This window comes from Stegastes partitus, unplaced genomic scaffold, assembly GCF_000690725.1.
Source record: "Stegastes partitus isolate 25-593 unplaced genomic scaffold, Stegastes_partitus-1.0.2 Scaffold16, whole genome shotgun sequence".
Classification (NCBI taxonomy): domain Eukaryota; kingdom Metazoa; phylum Chordata; class Actinopteri; family Pomacentridae; genus Stegastes; species Stegastes partitus.
In genome coordinates, this window is record NW_007577747.1 from 512944 (window position 1) to 526206 (window position 13263).

The following is a 13263-nucleotide window of genomic DNA, read 5'->3' on the forward strand; positions in this document are numbered from 1 at the left end:
TTTGTCATCTTTTCAAAAAGTCACAATATCATTTAATATAAAACACCTTTAAATTCAACATAATGAGGAATCCGTGATCAGGACTTTCACCAATCCACTACCACTTGAACACTGCGGCCGGGGAGGAGATCCACCACGACAGCAGCTGACTTCAGCGGTACTTCCGAGTGCACACAGAAAAGGGTTGAAACATGCATTTACTACATTGTACAAAGTCAAAAGCGAAAAACAGGAGGTCTTTTTTTTTCTTTTTCTTTTTTTTTTTTTTTTTTTTTTTTTTTTTTTTTTTGTTTTGCCATCATTGGCAGAAAGTCTCTGCTGCCTTGTGAGGGATCCAGAGGCAAAAGTGGGGACAGTCTTGATAGTTGGGCATGTACAGAGGTGTCCATTTGTTTCCCGGCACTTAGGGATAAAGTGCCCTCTTCTCTTTTAGACCGACAGCTGAAGGGAAAGCGGAAACTTGGTGTAAGGCAGGAAATGACTTAACATACTTTAGATTTTTAAGATAACACTTGTAGACTTGCTTAATTTCGACAAACAGCAATGTAAGTGCGGCTCCTGTGCTGCGAAGTCCGCACACAGTGTTTTGAAGGCCTTGGCAGTAACAGATAGCTGTCTCTCTCTCTACACAACACTCCCACACCATGTTGCTGGTAACGATCAGTGAGTGAGGAAGCACAGTGTCCATTCAAAATTATTATTTTTCTCTCTCTCCAAAGACACCATCCTTCTCCCGTATCTATGATATCCCAAAATGGTGCTGAGTGTCTGAACGTGAGACAAGTGAGAGACAGACGTGAAGAACTTCCTTTCTTTTGTCCATTCACACTGACGACTCTTTGACAGATTCCCAGCTTTGTCCCTCCCTCTGTCTTTGTCCCCTCCCTCCCCTCTCTCTTCTAAACACACACACTCATGCACGCTCACACTACAGATGCCACGGAGGTGACGGAGGTCACCTTATTGTCTTCTGCCCAGGGCTGCAGGTTCTGCAGGGCGTAGAGGGAGGAGTTGTGCAGGCAGAGCGGGTCCGGCTGCAGCGGTTGGCTCAACGTCTTCTGGAAAGCTTCCTGCTGAAGCTGCAGCATCAGCCGGTTGGCCTGCTGCCTCTCGGCCTCTCTCTCCTCTGCAGTCTGTCTCCTGGGTGGAAGAGGGAGACACAAGGAGCACAAAGGAGGATTTAAGACCCATGTAATTGTTACTTTTATGGGGCCACAACATCAACTTGTGCCAATGTTTGTCCTATTTCCTCATAATGAAGCATTACAGCTTTCTGTATCAAAAAGAAGCACAGCTCAGATTTTTAAAACACAGTTAGAAATAAAATGTGTCTCCTACACAAATGTTATTTCAGAGCTTTTTGTAATATCTTTATTTTGCAAATTACTGGATTAATTAACTTCTTTAGGCCCCGATAACATTTTAAACCCCAAAAACTGCAAAACATTCCTCAACTGCTGATGAGGAGTTACACATATATACTGTAATGCTTCATTTTAAGAAGCCACAAGCCAAAACGAACTGCGAAGCACTGCATTAGACTCGGATAAAACAGAGAAAAACGCCAACCTTCGAGATAAATAACTGCCTGCAGAATAACATCACTGTAATTAAATCTGTAGCCTGTTTTCCGGCTGTATTTAAAATAAAATGAATTAAAAAACAGCAAGAAATAAATAGGATACCGGTGACACACTAGAATCTCAATAGTGTTAAGGGATATTTAGGGGCCTGTTGTTGTCCCAGCTATCAATTGAAGCACAGGAGGCACTGAGCGAGCAATAAAAAAACTAAAAAAAACAAGAAAGCAATGTAAGAAAAAGGGGTGAAAAGAAAAACAGTTGGATATGTCTCTGAAAATTTGCAAATAAAACCTGTTCATTTGCAAATCGGCTGCTATTCTTGTATGTTTATTCAACACCTGCGCCGGTTACTTCAGCTTCAGGCGGCACGACAGCTGATCAAGATGAATGACAGGTGCTGGTGAGGGAACGTGACTTACAGAGGAGGAGGAGGAGGAGGAGGAGGAGACGCAGTTCCTGCCTCAAGGTGGAAAGCTACATCTGTTTTTTTGTTTTCTCTTTTCTTTCCAGAGCTACATATGTTAACAGTAGCACACACACACACACACACACACACCCTGAATATTGTGTCGGTAGGTGCTGAAATTTGCTGTGTTGAAAAGCAGCTCAGATGTGTGTTCGTGCGAGTTGAGTCCTTTAAATGGAATAGTTGCAGCATTTATGTTGGAAAGGATCCAGAGAAAAACATTCACACTGGTCGGGGTGTTTTTTTTTTGTTTTTTTTCATGATCAGGACACTCAGTGGCTGCATGATTATAAATAGAAGTGAGCTGAGAAGATATTTTTAGTGTAGGTGAGTCCCTTTGTAAGCTCAAAATTGTAACTAGAGCAGACTGAAATGCAGATTTGAGTTGAGATGAAGTTATGTTAATATTCAGATCACTTCCTGTGACACATTTTAGCCAAGAAATGTTGTAAAAATCCCCATTATAATCTGCCTTTTTTTAAAAAAAAACTGTACCAGTGTCACCAATACAAACAACCTGTACTACGCGGCAAAGTTGTCGTTAAAATCGAGAGCAAAAACACAAATGGCAGGTAGGAATCACAAGCAGCAACACACCTTCTAAAACACTCTTTCATGCACACCAACCTCCATCCATTAGCCACACATTATTGTTAACAGCATTATCATAATCTGATTCCCCGGCTGTTGATTTGATCATCCTCTTGTTACTAGCGTAGTCGTCACGCAAAGACATCCCTCATGCTCTTCCTATCAGGTGCACACTACAGGGAAATGGCATAAATCTCAGCAAAAGTAGGAAATCAGAAAAACGAGTTAAGCCAATTCCCTTGTTACTCGTGACGTGCCGTTCAGTCTTGGGTCCTGCCGTGTTTATTTTAAGAAAATTCATTTTTATTACACCTTGGAGTGGAGACCGTGACTTTTTTTTCTTTTTTCTTTTTTTTTCTTCTTCCTGCTGTGTGATGTGATTGTTGGCTCTAAATGCTCAGTTTTTTTGTTTTTCTTTAAACCTTTTTGAATGGATCAAACCAAATTTTAATATTATATATTTATCTAAAACCAAAAAGCCAATAAAAAAATGTCAAAATGCAAACAAAAATGAAGATTTTTAATGTTTTCTATGCGTCTTAAATACAAAACTCCTTCCAAAAAGCTTAAAGGCAATTTAAACATTAAAACCCTTAAGGTAATGACTTAAGGCAATTTAGCTGTTCGTAATATGCTTTTGAAATATGTGTCCTGCCCCTTTAACTAAGGGCAGGGCATCTTAATTTGATTTCCTACTCATTTACTTCCAAATGGCTATAAACAACAGTTAGAATGAAGTGAAGGAGTGTGTGTGTGTGTGTGTGTGTGTGTGTGTGTGTGTGTGTGTGTGNGTGTGTGTGTGTGTGTGTGTGTGTGTGTGTGTGTGTGTGTGTGTGTGTGTGTGTGTTTTTTCTGTCTATGGACTTGGCAGTCAATTCCTCCTGTGAGTGTTCCAGTATTGCTTTGGACAGCAGGTTTCTAAAAGGCCTTTCAGGAGGCTCAGGAGTAATTGTGCTTGGTCAAGTGAACTGGCCTCGACTGGCAGCTAAGCTAAGCAAAATAGGTGTTGTGTTGTACAACTCCTTGAATGCTTCAGCTGTGGGCCATTTTACTCGTGTTCAAAGTAAGACACCGGTAAGCATTTTGGATGCAAGTGGAAAACAGAGACACATTCAGCGCTGTCAATTTATGGCACAAGAAAAATCGTAAGGAGTGGCTCTTCTGAGATACCCACGCCGCCCTCATAAAGTCAAACAGCTCCTGAAAAATCCACCAAGGCCTGTTTATTTGTTTAAGTAGATCATGTAGGGGAGGGGGAAAAAAAGAGAAAGGCATGTGGAGGAGGGAATTCTGATACACTGGCATCGCTATTCTCTGCTTTCACACCAGCAAACGGCACCACATTACACTCAGAGTGAACCTGCTGCAATCTTACCGCCATTTTGTCCGTCTGTTCTGAAACCAGGTCTTAACTTGTGCGTCCGTCATCTTCAGGGCCTTGGCCAACGTGGCGCGCTCGGCCGATGCCAGGTACTTCTGCCGGTGGAAGCGTTTCTCCAGCTCACAGATCTGCACCCGGCTGAAGGAGGTGCGAGGCTTTTTCCTTTTTGGCGGCGTCCGGTTCTGGTACGGGTGGCCGATACGCCGGGTCACGGAGAAGGGCGAGAGGGCAGCTGGGAGGAAGAAGAAAGAGAGGATTTGTTTAACTTTGAGGGTGTTTGAGGGTAATGTTTCTTAAGATTAAAGATTCATATCCATTAGTATAAGTACTTAATTACATTTTCTAAAGTATTACTCATTAGTTGTTATTTCTACATACTCATATCATAAACACAATTTTGTTTTCCAGCCCTCAGTTAGATAAAAGTATGCTCCATTTTGTCTTAGTTCTGGAAAAGCCAGTGTGTTTGGGGAGTCGACCAGAAGGCCCAGAAGCTGCCAATTGAAGAAGATAAATGTAATTACAGCTACACTTCCCATGCCACATTTAGATTTTTTTCAAAAGCACATTGGTTTGTGCAGTAGGAAGTCCAAGAAAAAAAGTAATTGAGGGACAAGTAGAAACTTAGTATGTGCAGCATCAGTTCCAAAAATAACTGAAAGTAATAAATTAGCCTCCTAGAGATTAAACAAAAAAGACATCAAAATGGCATGAATTGCTTTAGCAACAGCTTTTACATTTCAATATTTATGTAGCACACAAGAGGAGTGGTCTGAAAAATGAGCAAATAGAGATTTTAGAGGTGGTGGTGGGTAGGGGGAGGGGGTGACTCACCTGGGCAAGCCCCCTTTGGAAAAGGATAGTCTGCTAGAAGGCCATTGCCGTCTCGCAGGTGAGCAAGCTCGGGGTAATAGCATTTGGCTAATGTCTCCACAGTGCTCCAGACTGGGACCCTGCCGATGTCTCCCTTGGGGAGAGGACAGAGGGACCCGGCGGCCCCCGGCCCCCCTGTGGCCTCTCCGGCTCGGCTCTCCTCTGCCTGCTCCCCTAAAGGAAAGGGAGACACAGTGAGGTCCCACATCTGGAGCACAGCAGCAGCTGCTGCCGCCGGGCGGGCACTGACGCACAGCAGCTAATCACATGAAGGAGGCCTAAATGATGAACAGAGTCTACTTTAATGTCATTTACTGTGAGTCTTATAAGTTAGCGTTTGGAGATGTTTGGCTACAAAATGAGATATCTGCCATTCAGAAAAAAAACATCAGTGACAACTAACAGAGATACATCAAGCACATGCTGGCTGCTCAGTCAGGTCCACTGACAATGTGATGAAGCTCTAAGTACTATTCACAGACTAACATAAAACAATTAGAACCTAACAAAACATGATTTAAAGAGTCTGGAGAGCACTTTTATGATTATTTTTACATTAGAGCAATCAAATTTAAACATTGCACAAACTCTCTACCACACAAAGCAGTTGTCATACAAATACACAGTTTCTTGCACATAGACATCAATTTTTGCAAAACACACCACGTATAATTCACACATAGTTATTTTTTTTATACCATAAAAAACATACAGGGGTGTATTACTGGGCAGTTTATGGTCGTTCTGCTGCTTTGTCATTGTGCCTTTTCAGAATTATGAATCGCACCCTGTCACTGTGTGAGTCCACTTTGTGTTTCTCTTCCCTCTCAGCCTCACTGCCCGGTGGTTCACTTTCACATGCTGGGTATTAATAACAACTTATCTTCTGCATCATAAAATATCTATGAATCCTGTCTATTTTGTCAGCCATGGGTAAACAGAAGATCGATAAATGTAATGAGATCGTTGGCCATAGATCCACTCCCCAGCCACATTCTCATTTTGAAGCCGAATGGAAATCAACAGCAGAGGAAAAAAGAAAAGAAGAAAAAAAAGAAGAAGCTTCTTCTGTCTCCTTCTCTCCTTCTCTCTGTATCTTTGTGTCATTCCTCCCCAGCAAGCTGTTTTGCCTGCTGTCTAACAGGGTGTTTATTTGTTTTTGTTTTGTCAGAAAAGCTCACCAGGAGCCAAAATGAATATGAAAACATCTGCATAGGTGTCTCCTGAGGCCTACGTGCTGCCGCCGCCGCCGCTGCTGCTGCTGCTGCTCTCAGAGTTTTAGCATCTTGAAAATTCATTTGCTATACAGACGATGACAATTTGGATGGAAAATGGAACATGAAGCTATTATGTGCTCGGCAGTCATTTCCAGGGAGCTGCCGGTGTCCCCTGATGGTGCTGAACATGAGTGCCAAATTGAGGCGTACACGAGCAAATGATTTGTAAAGTAGAGATGAGCAGCTTCGGTGTGCTGTTACAGTAGGTCATGTAAAGTTAACATCGCCAAAGTGTAAATGAGCAGCACAGGTTTACTGGTTGAAACTAAAACATGCGACTTTTTCCAAGCTTTTACAGTGTTTTTTTGTTTTTTTTACATTATTATTTTTAATCTTCTGCAGTAAAATTCTTATGACATTATTATCAGGTATCACATTATGTGTTGCTCTGATGCTCAATAATAATAAAAATGGTAATGGTGCCCCTCTAATATTCCTTCTGGGACTTCGACAGACATCTGTGGTATTTAATCATGAGTTTATAATGACAAAATCCCCCTGATATTGCTCTAATACTCCTATAGGTGCTCAGAGTGGACCGTGGCGCCTCCGTGGCCCTTAATACTGAGTTACGGTGACCTTATTGCACTTCGTGGAATGTTTTTAAATCCTCCTGTGATTCTCCTGGTGACTTTGTTGTGATGATACATACGGTGTACATGTGAACATATAAGTGGTCATTTTTTTTGGTTGGTGAATCGTTTCCCAAATCTATGTGGAGCCTTATGGACCACAGAGAGAGAAAGCGAGGCCTGCTGTAGCTCCCAGCGGCAGGTCTGGCTAAATAATACTGCATTAGATGGCTATTTCAGGCCATCTGTGGGCTAACTAATGGGCCAGGCACATACAGGCACTTTTAGAGGCAGCCCAACATGCAGCAGGACCCAATGGAGCTGCCAACTGCAGCAAGGCAAAACCAAACGCTGATAAATGTATGAGGAGCTGTGGATGCTGCATTAGTCATGTTCACTGCTTTGAGTGAAAGGGAAAGATTTAGACCTCATGCTTTCAGGTTTGTTCATTCGTGTAATTGCTGAGACTGTAAACTGATGCCTGTGTAACCAAAAAGAAAAAAAAAAAAAAATCAGTCTGATAGATTTTAAACCAGCCACAATGAAAAAAGCATCTGAATAATATAAATTACAATAACCCTAAATTCAATATGATGACATCCTTGTCTTTAAATATAGTAATTGTTTCTTTAAAATTGGCAAGTTTAGTTTCATTTTAATGCAGAATAGCTGGGCATTGTTGCATGAGTCCAATAATATGCACAACAGAAAAGATTTATAGTTTGTATTTTGAGGTTTTGGGGTCAGATGTCTTTAAATATGTATGAATTACACACAGATATTAAAGGCTACGATTTGCAGCAAAAGAGGAAATCAATCCTGTATAGATTCCTAACAAGAGAAATAAATACTGATTGGAAAATGTAAATAATAGTTGTAGCTCTGTAATTGCATTTTATTCTAATATAGAATTAATTCTCTAATTATTTGTTTTACTGAGCAGCTTGAGAGAAAAAAAACATTTGAAAGAGTAATAAGCAAGTAGCTGTGAACACTAAGACAGAGGTCATGTTCTTCATAAGTGATCATGAAAAGAAAAGGAAAAAAATAATAATTAAAGAAAAAGGAAACGAAAAGAAAAACCAAAAATACCACAAACTGATCAGACTTTTTCTTCCACCTTTCCTCATATGAAAAAAAAAAAAGAAAGGAAAATGGGCAGGAATACTAAATCTGCTGCCTGGTGTAACACAATTTAGCATAAGCATATCAAAAAATAAAATGCTACCGTGGAGAATATGTTTCCCATAATAAAACCACTTATACTTAATAACACTTCTCGGTGACAGCGCCTCCCTTCCCCACTGCGGATATTACCTTTGTAGCAATCTAATAAATATATCCGTGAAGGATTCTAAAGGGGATATTGAAATATAACATGAACATATATTGCTATTTATTACACTATACGGGACAAAAGGCAGAGGCGCTGTCTTCTGTCACAGCGAAGGAAAACGCTTCAATAAAACCACTTTTTTCTTTTTTCTTTTTCTTCTTTTCTGCCCTGCTGCCATTAACACCCAGACAGAGATTTAGTGGAGAGAAGAAAAGGGTTTAATTATGTTTTTTATTGGTGCTAGGTGGCCTATAGAGCCGCGCACGCTGGATTATAGCTGCGTTTATTGTCAAAATGCCCAAACGATCCGCATTATGTGATGTCATTATTATTATTATGAACCTATTAGTGGCGGTTGTGATGCTGGAGGTTTACAGGCACCGCGTGTATTTTAGTCATTTGCATGAATTCAGATTCACATTTGACTATTTAAATGTACATTTCTTCCACTTTAGAGCTGACTTTCCGATCATTTCTATATGCATGAGTTCTTATTATGAACTATTATTATAGAGAACCCTTTATTTATTAGAGCTAGTCTGACTTTTTTATTTGTTTTAGATTATTTTGAGGTCATCATAATGGCTTCCGAGCCTTAAGCAGCTTTAAAAAATATATCAATAAAAATAAAAACCTAAATCATGTAATTAAAATAACATATATTAATAAATTAATCCAATTTTTTGACGCAGAAGACAGAAAGAAAAAAAACATTCCTCTGGGGGAAATAATTATTACTACTACAGCTAATAATAGTAATAATAATGATAATAAACGCGTAAAAATTTGTGCTGGAATTTGTAAAATATGAATAGAAATCTAAATGGAGTCTTTAAGCTTTAAGAGTGGATCCAGAGAGGAGTCAGGGAGCAGCAGGACTCCAGCAGTAGGCGACATAACCCACTTCTTCCTTCCACACAAGGATAATTGTTGCCCTAAACACCCCAAATCTTAATCTTTTGCGTCAGTCTGATTCAGCTTCCTCAGATTTATTACGTGAATTTGTGCCACACGAAGCATCCCGGCATGAAAAACGAGAGTCTGTCGCGCAGTTTCAGCAGGTTTCGTTTACATCCCTGCGAGAAAAAAATAATTTAAAAAAATACTCCCATGAATGCCAGAGCTGGAAGCCTTTGGCAACATGTTTGGCTGTTTTTTTTTCTTTCTTTCTTTCTCCGGTTTCAACTTGGAAGGCAAAGAGAAAAACAAGAAAGAGGGAGAAACATTTAAAATGGTGCTCTGCCCATCAGGATAGATGATAGTCTGTTTGATTTACGGCCTTTTATAGGAAACAGAGCGGGCTAAATCTGGCCTGAGTGTGTGTGAGTGAGTGTGTGTGTGAGAGAGAGAGTGTGTGTGTAGCTGCTGATCTTTGGCTGATCAATACGGGAGCAAAGATATAAGCTGCGAAATAATTACAGCGACACAAAGCTGAGAGAAATTAAACGAGAGGCCCTCGGTGACTATGAGTAAAATTGATAAGCCTATTTACACTGTATCTTTTTGCAGATGACATATCGTCCCCCAGTATTTAATAATTAATCAGGTGGAAAGAAGTGAATGGTGAATATTTAATGCTCGGAGAGGTAGGGGTGGGTGGGTGGAGGGGGAGAGCCTGCGCAAATCCATGATGTTCTTCATTTTCATCTTTATAACAATGAGGTCATGAGAAAAAAAAAAAAGCACACACACCAGTGGAAGCAGCTCTCTGAAGAAAAGCTTCAACCCAGCAGCACGGCGGCGTCTTACAGCTGCTTCACTGTGCCAAATACACTGTTTTCTAAATTCTGTCTCATGTTATTTTGTTGGACATTCATCTGTTTTGATTTATTGATTTATCATTTTTAAAATAAATATGGCAAGCTTAACACTAAAGTAAATGATTTTGGATTGGAGAGAGAATATAATAAGTGTGCAACAGTATAATGAAGAGTGTGTGAGTGTGTGTGTGGGATAAATTGGAATTATGGGACTCAAATCAGTGTCTTAAAAAAAACAACAATTACATAAAAATAGTCAGAGAGGAATTTTGTAAGTTGTATTATTATTGTTTTTTTGTTTTTTTTTTAATTTTTGCAAAAACAAATTAAATAGTTGAAATCACAGAGTTACAAATAAACTCCAGAGTTCATATAGAGTTTACTGAGTGTATATATAATTCTTATTTTAGCTTATTAGTGCTTCTGGACAGAATGGGCCAGAAGAAATGCTGCTGTGTTGGTTTTACATTTTTATATTCACTAAAGAAATAAACTGGGCTGTTTTTGGTGATCATCTGTGTGAACTAAATGCTTCATATTTTCGGCTTCAAATAAGATGTAAAGACTAAAGGTTATATGTGAATTATGCACTTTAAAGGGAGGTATTTAATTCAGCAATTCATAATAATAATAATAATAATAATAATAATAATAATAATAATAATAACAATAATAATAATAATAATAAAGTGTTATTACACTGTTATATAGCATTTAGGCTGTCCTATGTTATTACGACTATGACTCATCTTCCTGCTTTCTCAATTGGCTCGCAAGAAGAAGAAGAAGAAGAAGAAGCAGAAGAAAAAAATCATTCATCCTCATGAAGAAACGGGGAACGTCGTTATCCGTCATCCGCTGTAAATGGAGAGTGATGGTCCAATACTGATTCATCAGCATGTCCGCGTCAATTTCTCCTCTCGTTTATCAGGCTGCCCTTCCAGCGTAATAAAACCGACTCTGTGCGCGCATATATGATTCGTTATAGATTACAACCTAAAGATGAAATCATCAGCTCCACTTTGTCGAGCTATTAGGCCCAGTTCAGCCTCCACCGACCGCAGCCTGTTTTGCACACAAAACGTGAGGAAATGGACTATTTACACCAGGCTGAGGATGATCTCCAATGTGAATAGTTTGGGTCAGAATGCACAAAAGTCTAACTCCCTCACATGTGTCTGGTTTAAAACATCAAAGTGTGGCAGAACCGCAACAAGGAGATTTGATTTTTTTTTTTTACCTGTTAATCTGTCCTTGGCAAACCTCCTACTGCTCTCCATCCAAGGAAAGGTGAAGTTTGCTGCATTCCCCATCCCCATGCCGGGCACTGAGGGGATGCCGGGTCCGATGCCCGGCGGATGCGTCGAAGGGGGTGGATGAGGCGCAGCGGCGGCGGGCGGCGGTGGAGGAGGCGGCATGGGTCTGTGCGCCGGCACCCGAATCACCCCGCCGGCGCCTCCGGAGTTCACGTTAACGTTCATATTCATGTTCATACTGACGTTCATGTTCATGTTGACGTTGTAGGAGCCGGCCAAACCCGCCGCCGCCGCCATGGAGCAGGCCGGGTTGTAGACGCTGTTGTAGCCGTTGCTGTAGACGTTGGGGGCCAGCGCGTAATCCGGGTCGCCGGTCCGGTTGGGCAGCATGCAGCCGCTGGACTGATCTGAGCTGTTGAGGATCTGGTCGATCCCGAAGCTGATGGGTTCATGCTGCTGCTGGTGCGTCTGGTTCACCTCCTCGATCCCAGTGTGCTCCATAGTTGCTGTCGGTGATGTGCTTGTCAGTATATTTTATCAGCGCACGGACGTATTTGTGACATATAGTGATGCACGCCTTGGGAAATAAAATGTTTGTATGTAAGCTGGGCTGTTTGGTTTGTTTTCAAGCATCGACACAGGCCTGTTCTACTCCCAGGAAACCAATAACGTGTCCGGCGCTATCCAAAATCTGGCCATTATTTTTGTCCAACAGCGGGATCGGGTGTTCCCTAAATTAAATGCCTATCCGTCGGGCTAAGAAAAAGCGTATCCATCTTTAATAGCGCGTTCTTTCCAAGTGAATTAGACGCAAGGCAACCTAACAGCAAGAAAAACAAGCGACGATGCCAAATGGTTATCCTGAGCAGGCTACTTACAGACAAAAATCCCTGATTTTGGGGGGAGGCAGCTCTCTGGAGAGACTTGATGCGCTTTGTTCGCCTACTCTGGCAGAGACGATCCATACGCAGGGGGCATGGTAGGATAACCAAGCTCGTCGCATCGAAACGAAGCAGGAGACACAGCAAAACAAACCCGAAGAAGCGAAAACGAAGCGCTGACCTCGCAGGCGTGGATATTAATTGGAGGTGAGAGCGCGAGATGGCTCTGTTGTGCTGAATGGTCAAGTGCGTTTCAGCAGGTGAGACAGCCCTCTGCGTAAAAGCTGCCATTCGGTCCTCCAGCCAACCCTCCCTCCCTGCCTGCCTCCCTCCCTCCACCTCGCTCCCTCCCCTCCCATCCTCCCTCCCTCCCTCCTCCACGGTAGGACAGTTGTTTTGCTCGGATGTCTTAAAGAAGCCGCAGCTTTTTTTTTGGTATTTTCTGCAGCTTTTCTGGTGTTAAACTGGAGGTTTTGTGCCTTTTAATGGAGGCCCGAGTCAAGTGGCATCCAGCAACTTTCACGTTAATACTCGTCTGCATATTTGAGATCTGAGAGGGAAAAAAATGTAGTCAGAGATGATCTAAGTACTTCTCAGTTTTGCAGTTTTGATATGTAGTTTTAAAAGCATGCAGATCTAATCATATTTAGCCAAAATGAATCGAACATTACTTTCTTCGTGTCTGGAAACGGATTTTAAATGAAGAAAAATTCTAATTTTAGAAGAAAATCTATTTTTTTTAAACTAATGTTGAACTTATTTGGCTTTTTTGATTTAATTTGTTGCAATTATTCTGCTAATTTTTATATTTTTGGTTTAAATGTGCTCAAGCTTCCCCATCAAGAGCCCTGGGTAACCCTCCAAAGATCTGTGTGTGGGAACCAGCTGAGAGGGTTTGGACACACAACTCAGCAGCAGCAGGTTACCACTTTAAGGAATCAGTGAAACGCGCCTCTGTGCGTGTGCGCGCTGCCTGTATAATTAAACAAACCACATGTATACCTGCTGACCCACAGGGCTCCTTCCAAGGACTCCCAGAGCTTCACCAATTTCCACATCACACCGACCCTGGACGCTGTCCCATGTATGTTTACTGGCCAGTTATCTCGGTACATTTTGTCCTGCAAAACACATGGTGAAGCCAAACGCATGTGGTCCAGCTCGAGCAATAATCTGTTGCGCTGTTACACACAACCAGGCCATAAATCCACTGGTATTGACGGGAAGTGCGCAGAGTCTAGGCCTGGTTAAAGGGCACTGATAGACCCATTCCAGCGCCACAAAGTA

At 41.4% G+C, this 13263-nt stretch overlaps 1 protein-coding gene across 3 annotated transcripts; it reads right to left on the reverse strand.

The window, feature by feature from the left end:
- On the reverse strand, positions 1 to 12245 carry tlx2 (T cell leukemia homeobox 2). 3 transcript variants are annotated; one of them, XM_008290960.1, is made up of 5 exons: positions 11080 to 12245; positions 4856 to 5068; positions 4016 to 4253; positions 960 to 1140; positions 1 to 441 (listed from the first exon to the last, which is right to left on the reverse strand). In XM_008290960.1, the coding sequence occupies exons 1-5, from the start codon at positions 11594 to 11596 to the stop codon at positions 430 to 432; spliced, it is 1161 nt and encodes a 386-aa protein (XP_008289182.1). In that variant the 5' UTR covers positions 11597 to 12245; the 3' UTR covers positions 1 to 429. The 3 variants fall into 3 exon arrangements, with proteins under 3 accessions (XP_008289182.1, XP_008289174.1, XP_008289190.1); XM_008290952.1 differs by having other exon boundaries at positions 1 to 1140; XM_008290968.1 differs by lacking the exon at positions 4856 to 5068 and having other exon boundaries at positions 1 to 1140.
- Between the last annotated feature and the right edge of the window lie 1018 nt (positions 12246 to 13263).

What these genes read in the sequence shown, in the direction of transcription:
- tlx2 (XM_008290952.1), bottom strand. Translation starts at nt 11,596, where the DNA reads ATGGAGCACACTGGGATCGAGGAGGTGAACCAGACGCACCAGCAGCAG. An exon ending in TCCAAAGGGGGCTTGCCCAG is followed by an intron (nt 4,254 to 4,855) that starts GTGAGTCACCCC and finishes TCTTCCTCCCAG; the next exon opens with CTGCCCTCTCGCCCTTCTCC. An exon ending in AACAGACGGACAAAATGGCG is followed by an intron (nt 1,141 to 4,015) that starts GTAAGATTGCAG and finishes TCTTCCACCCAG; the next exon opens with GAGACAGACTGCAGAGGAGA.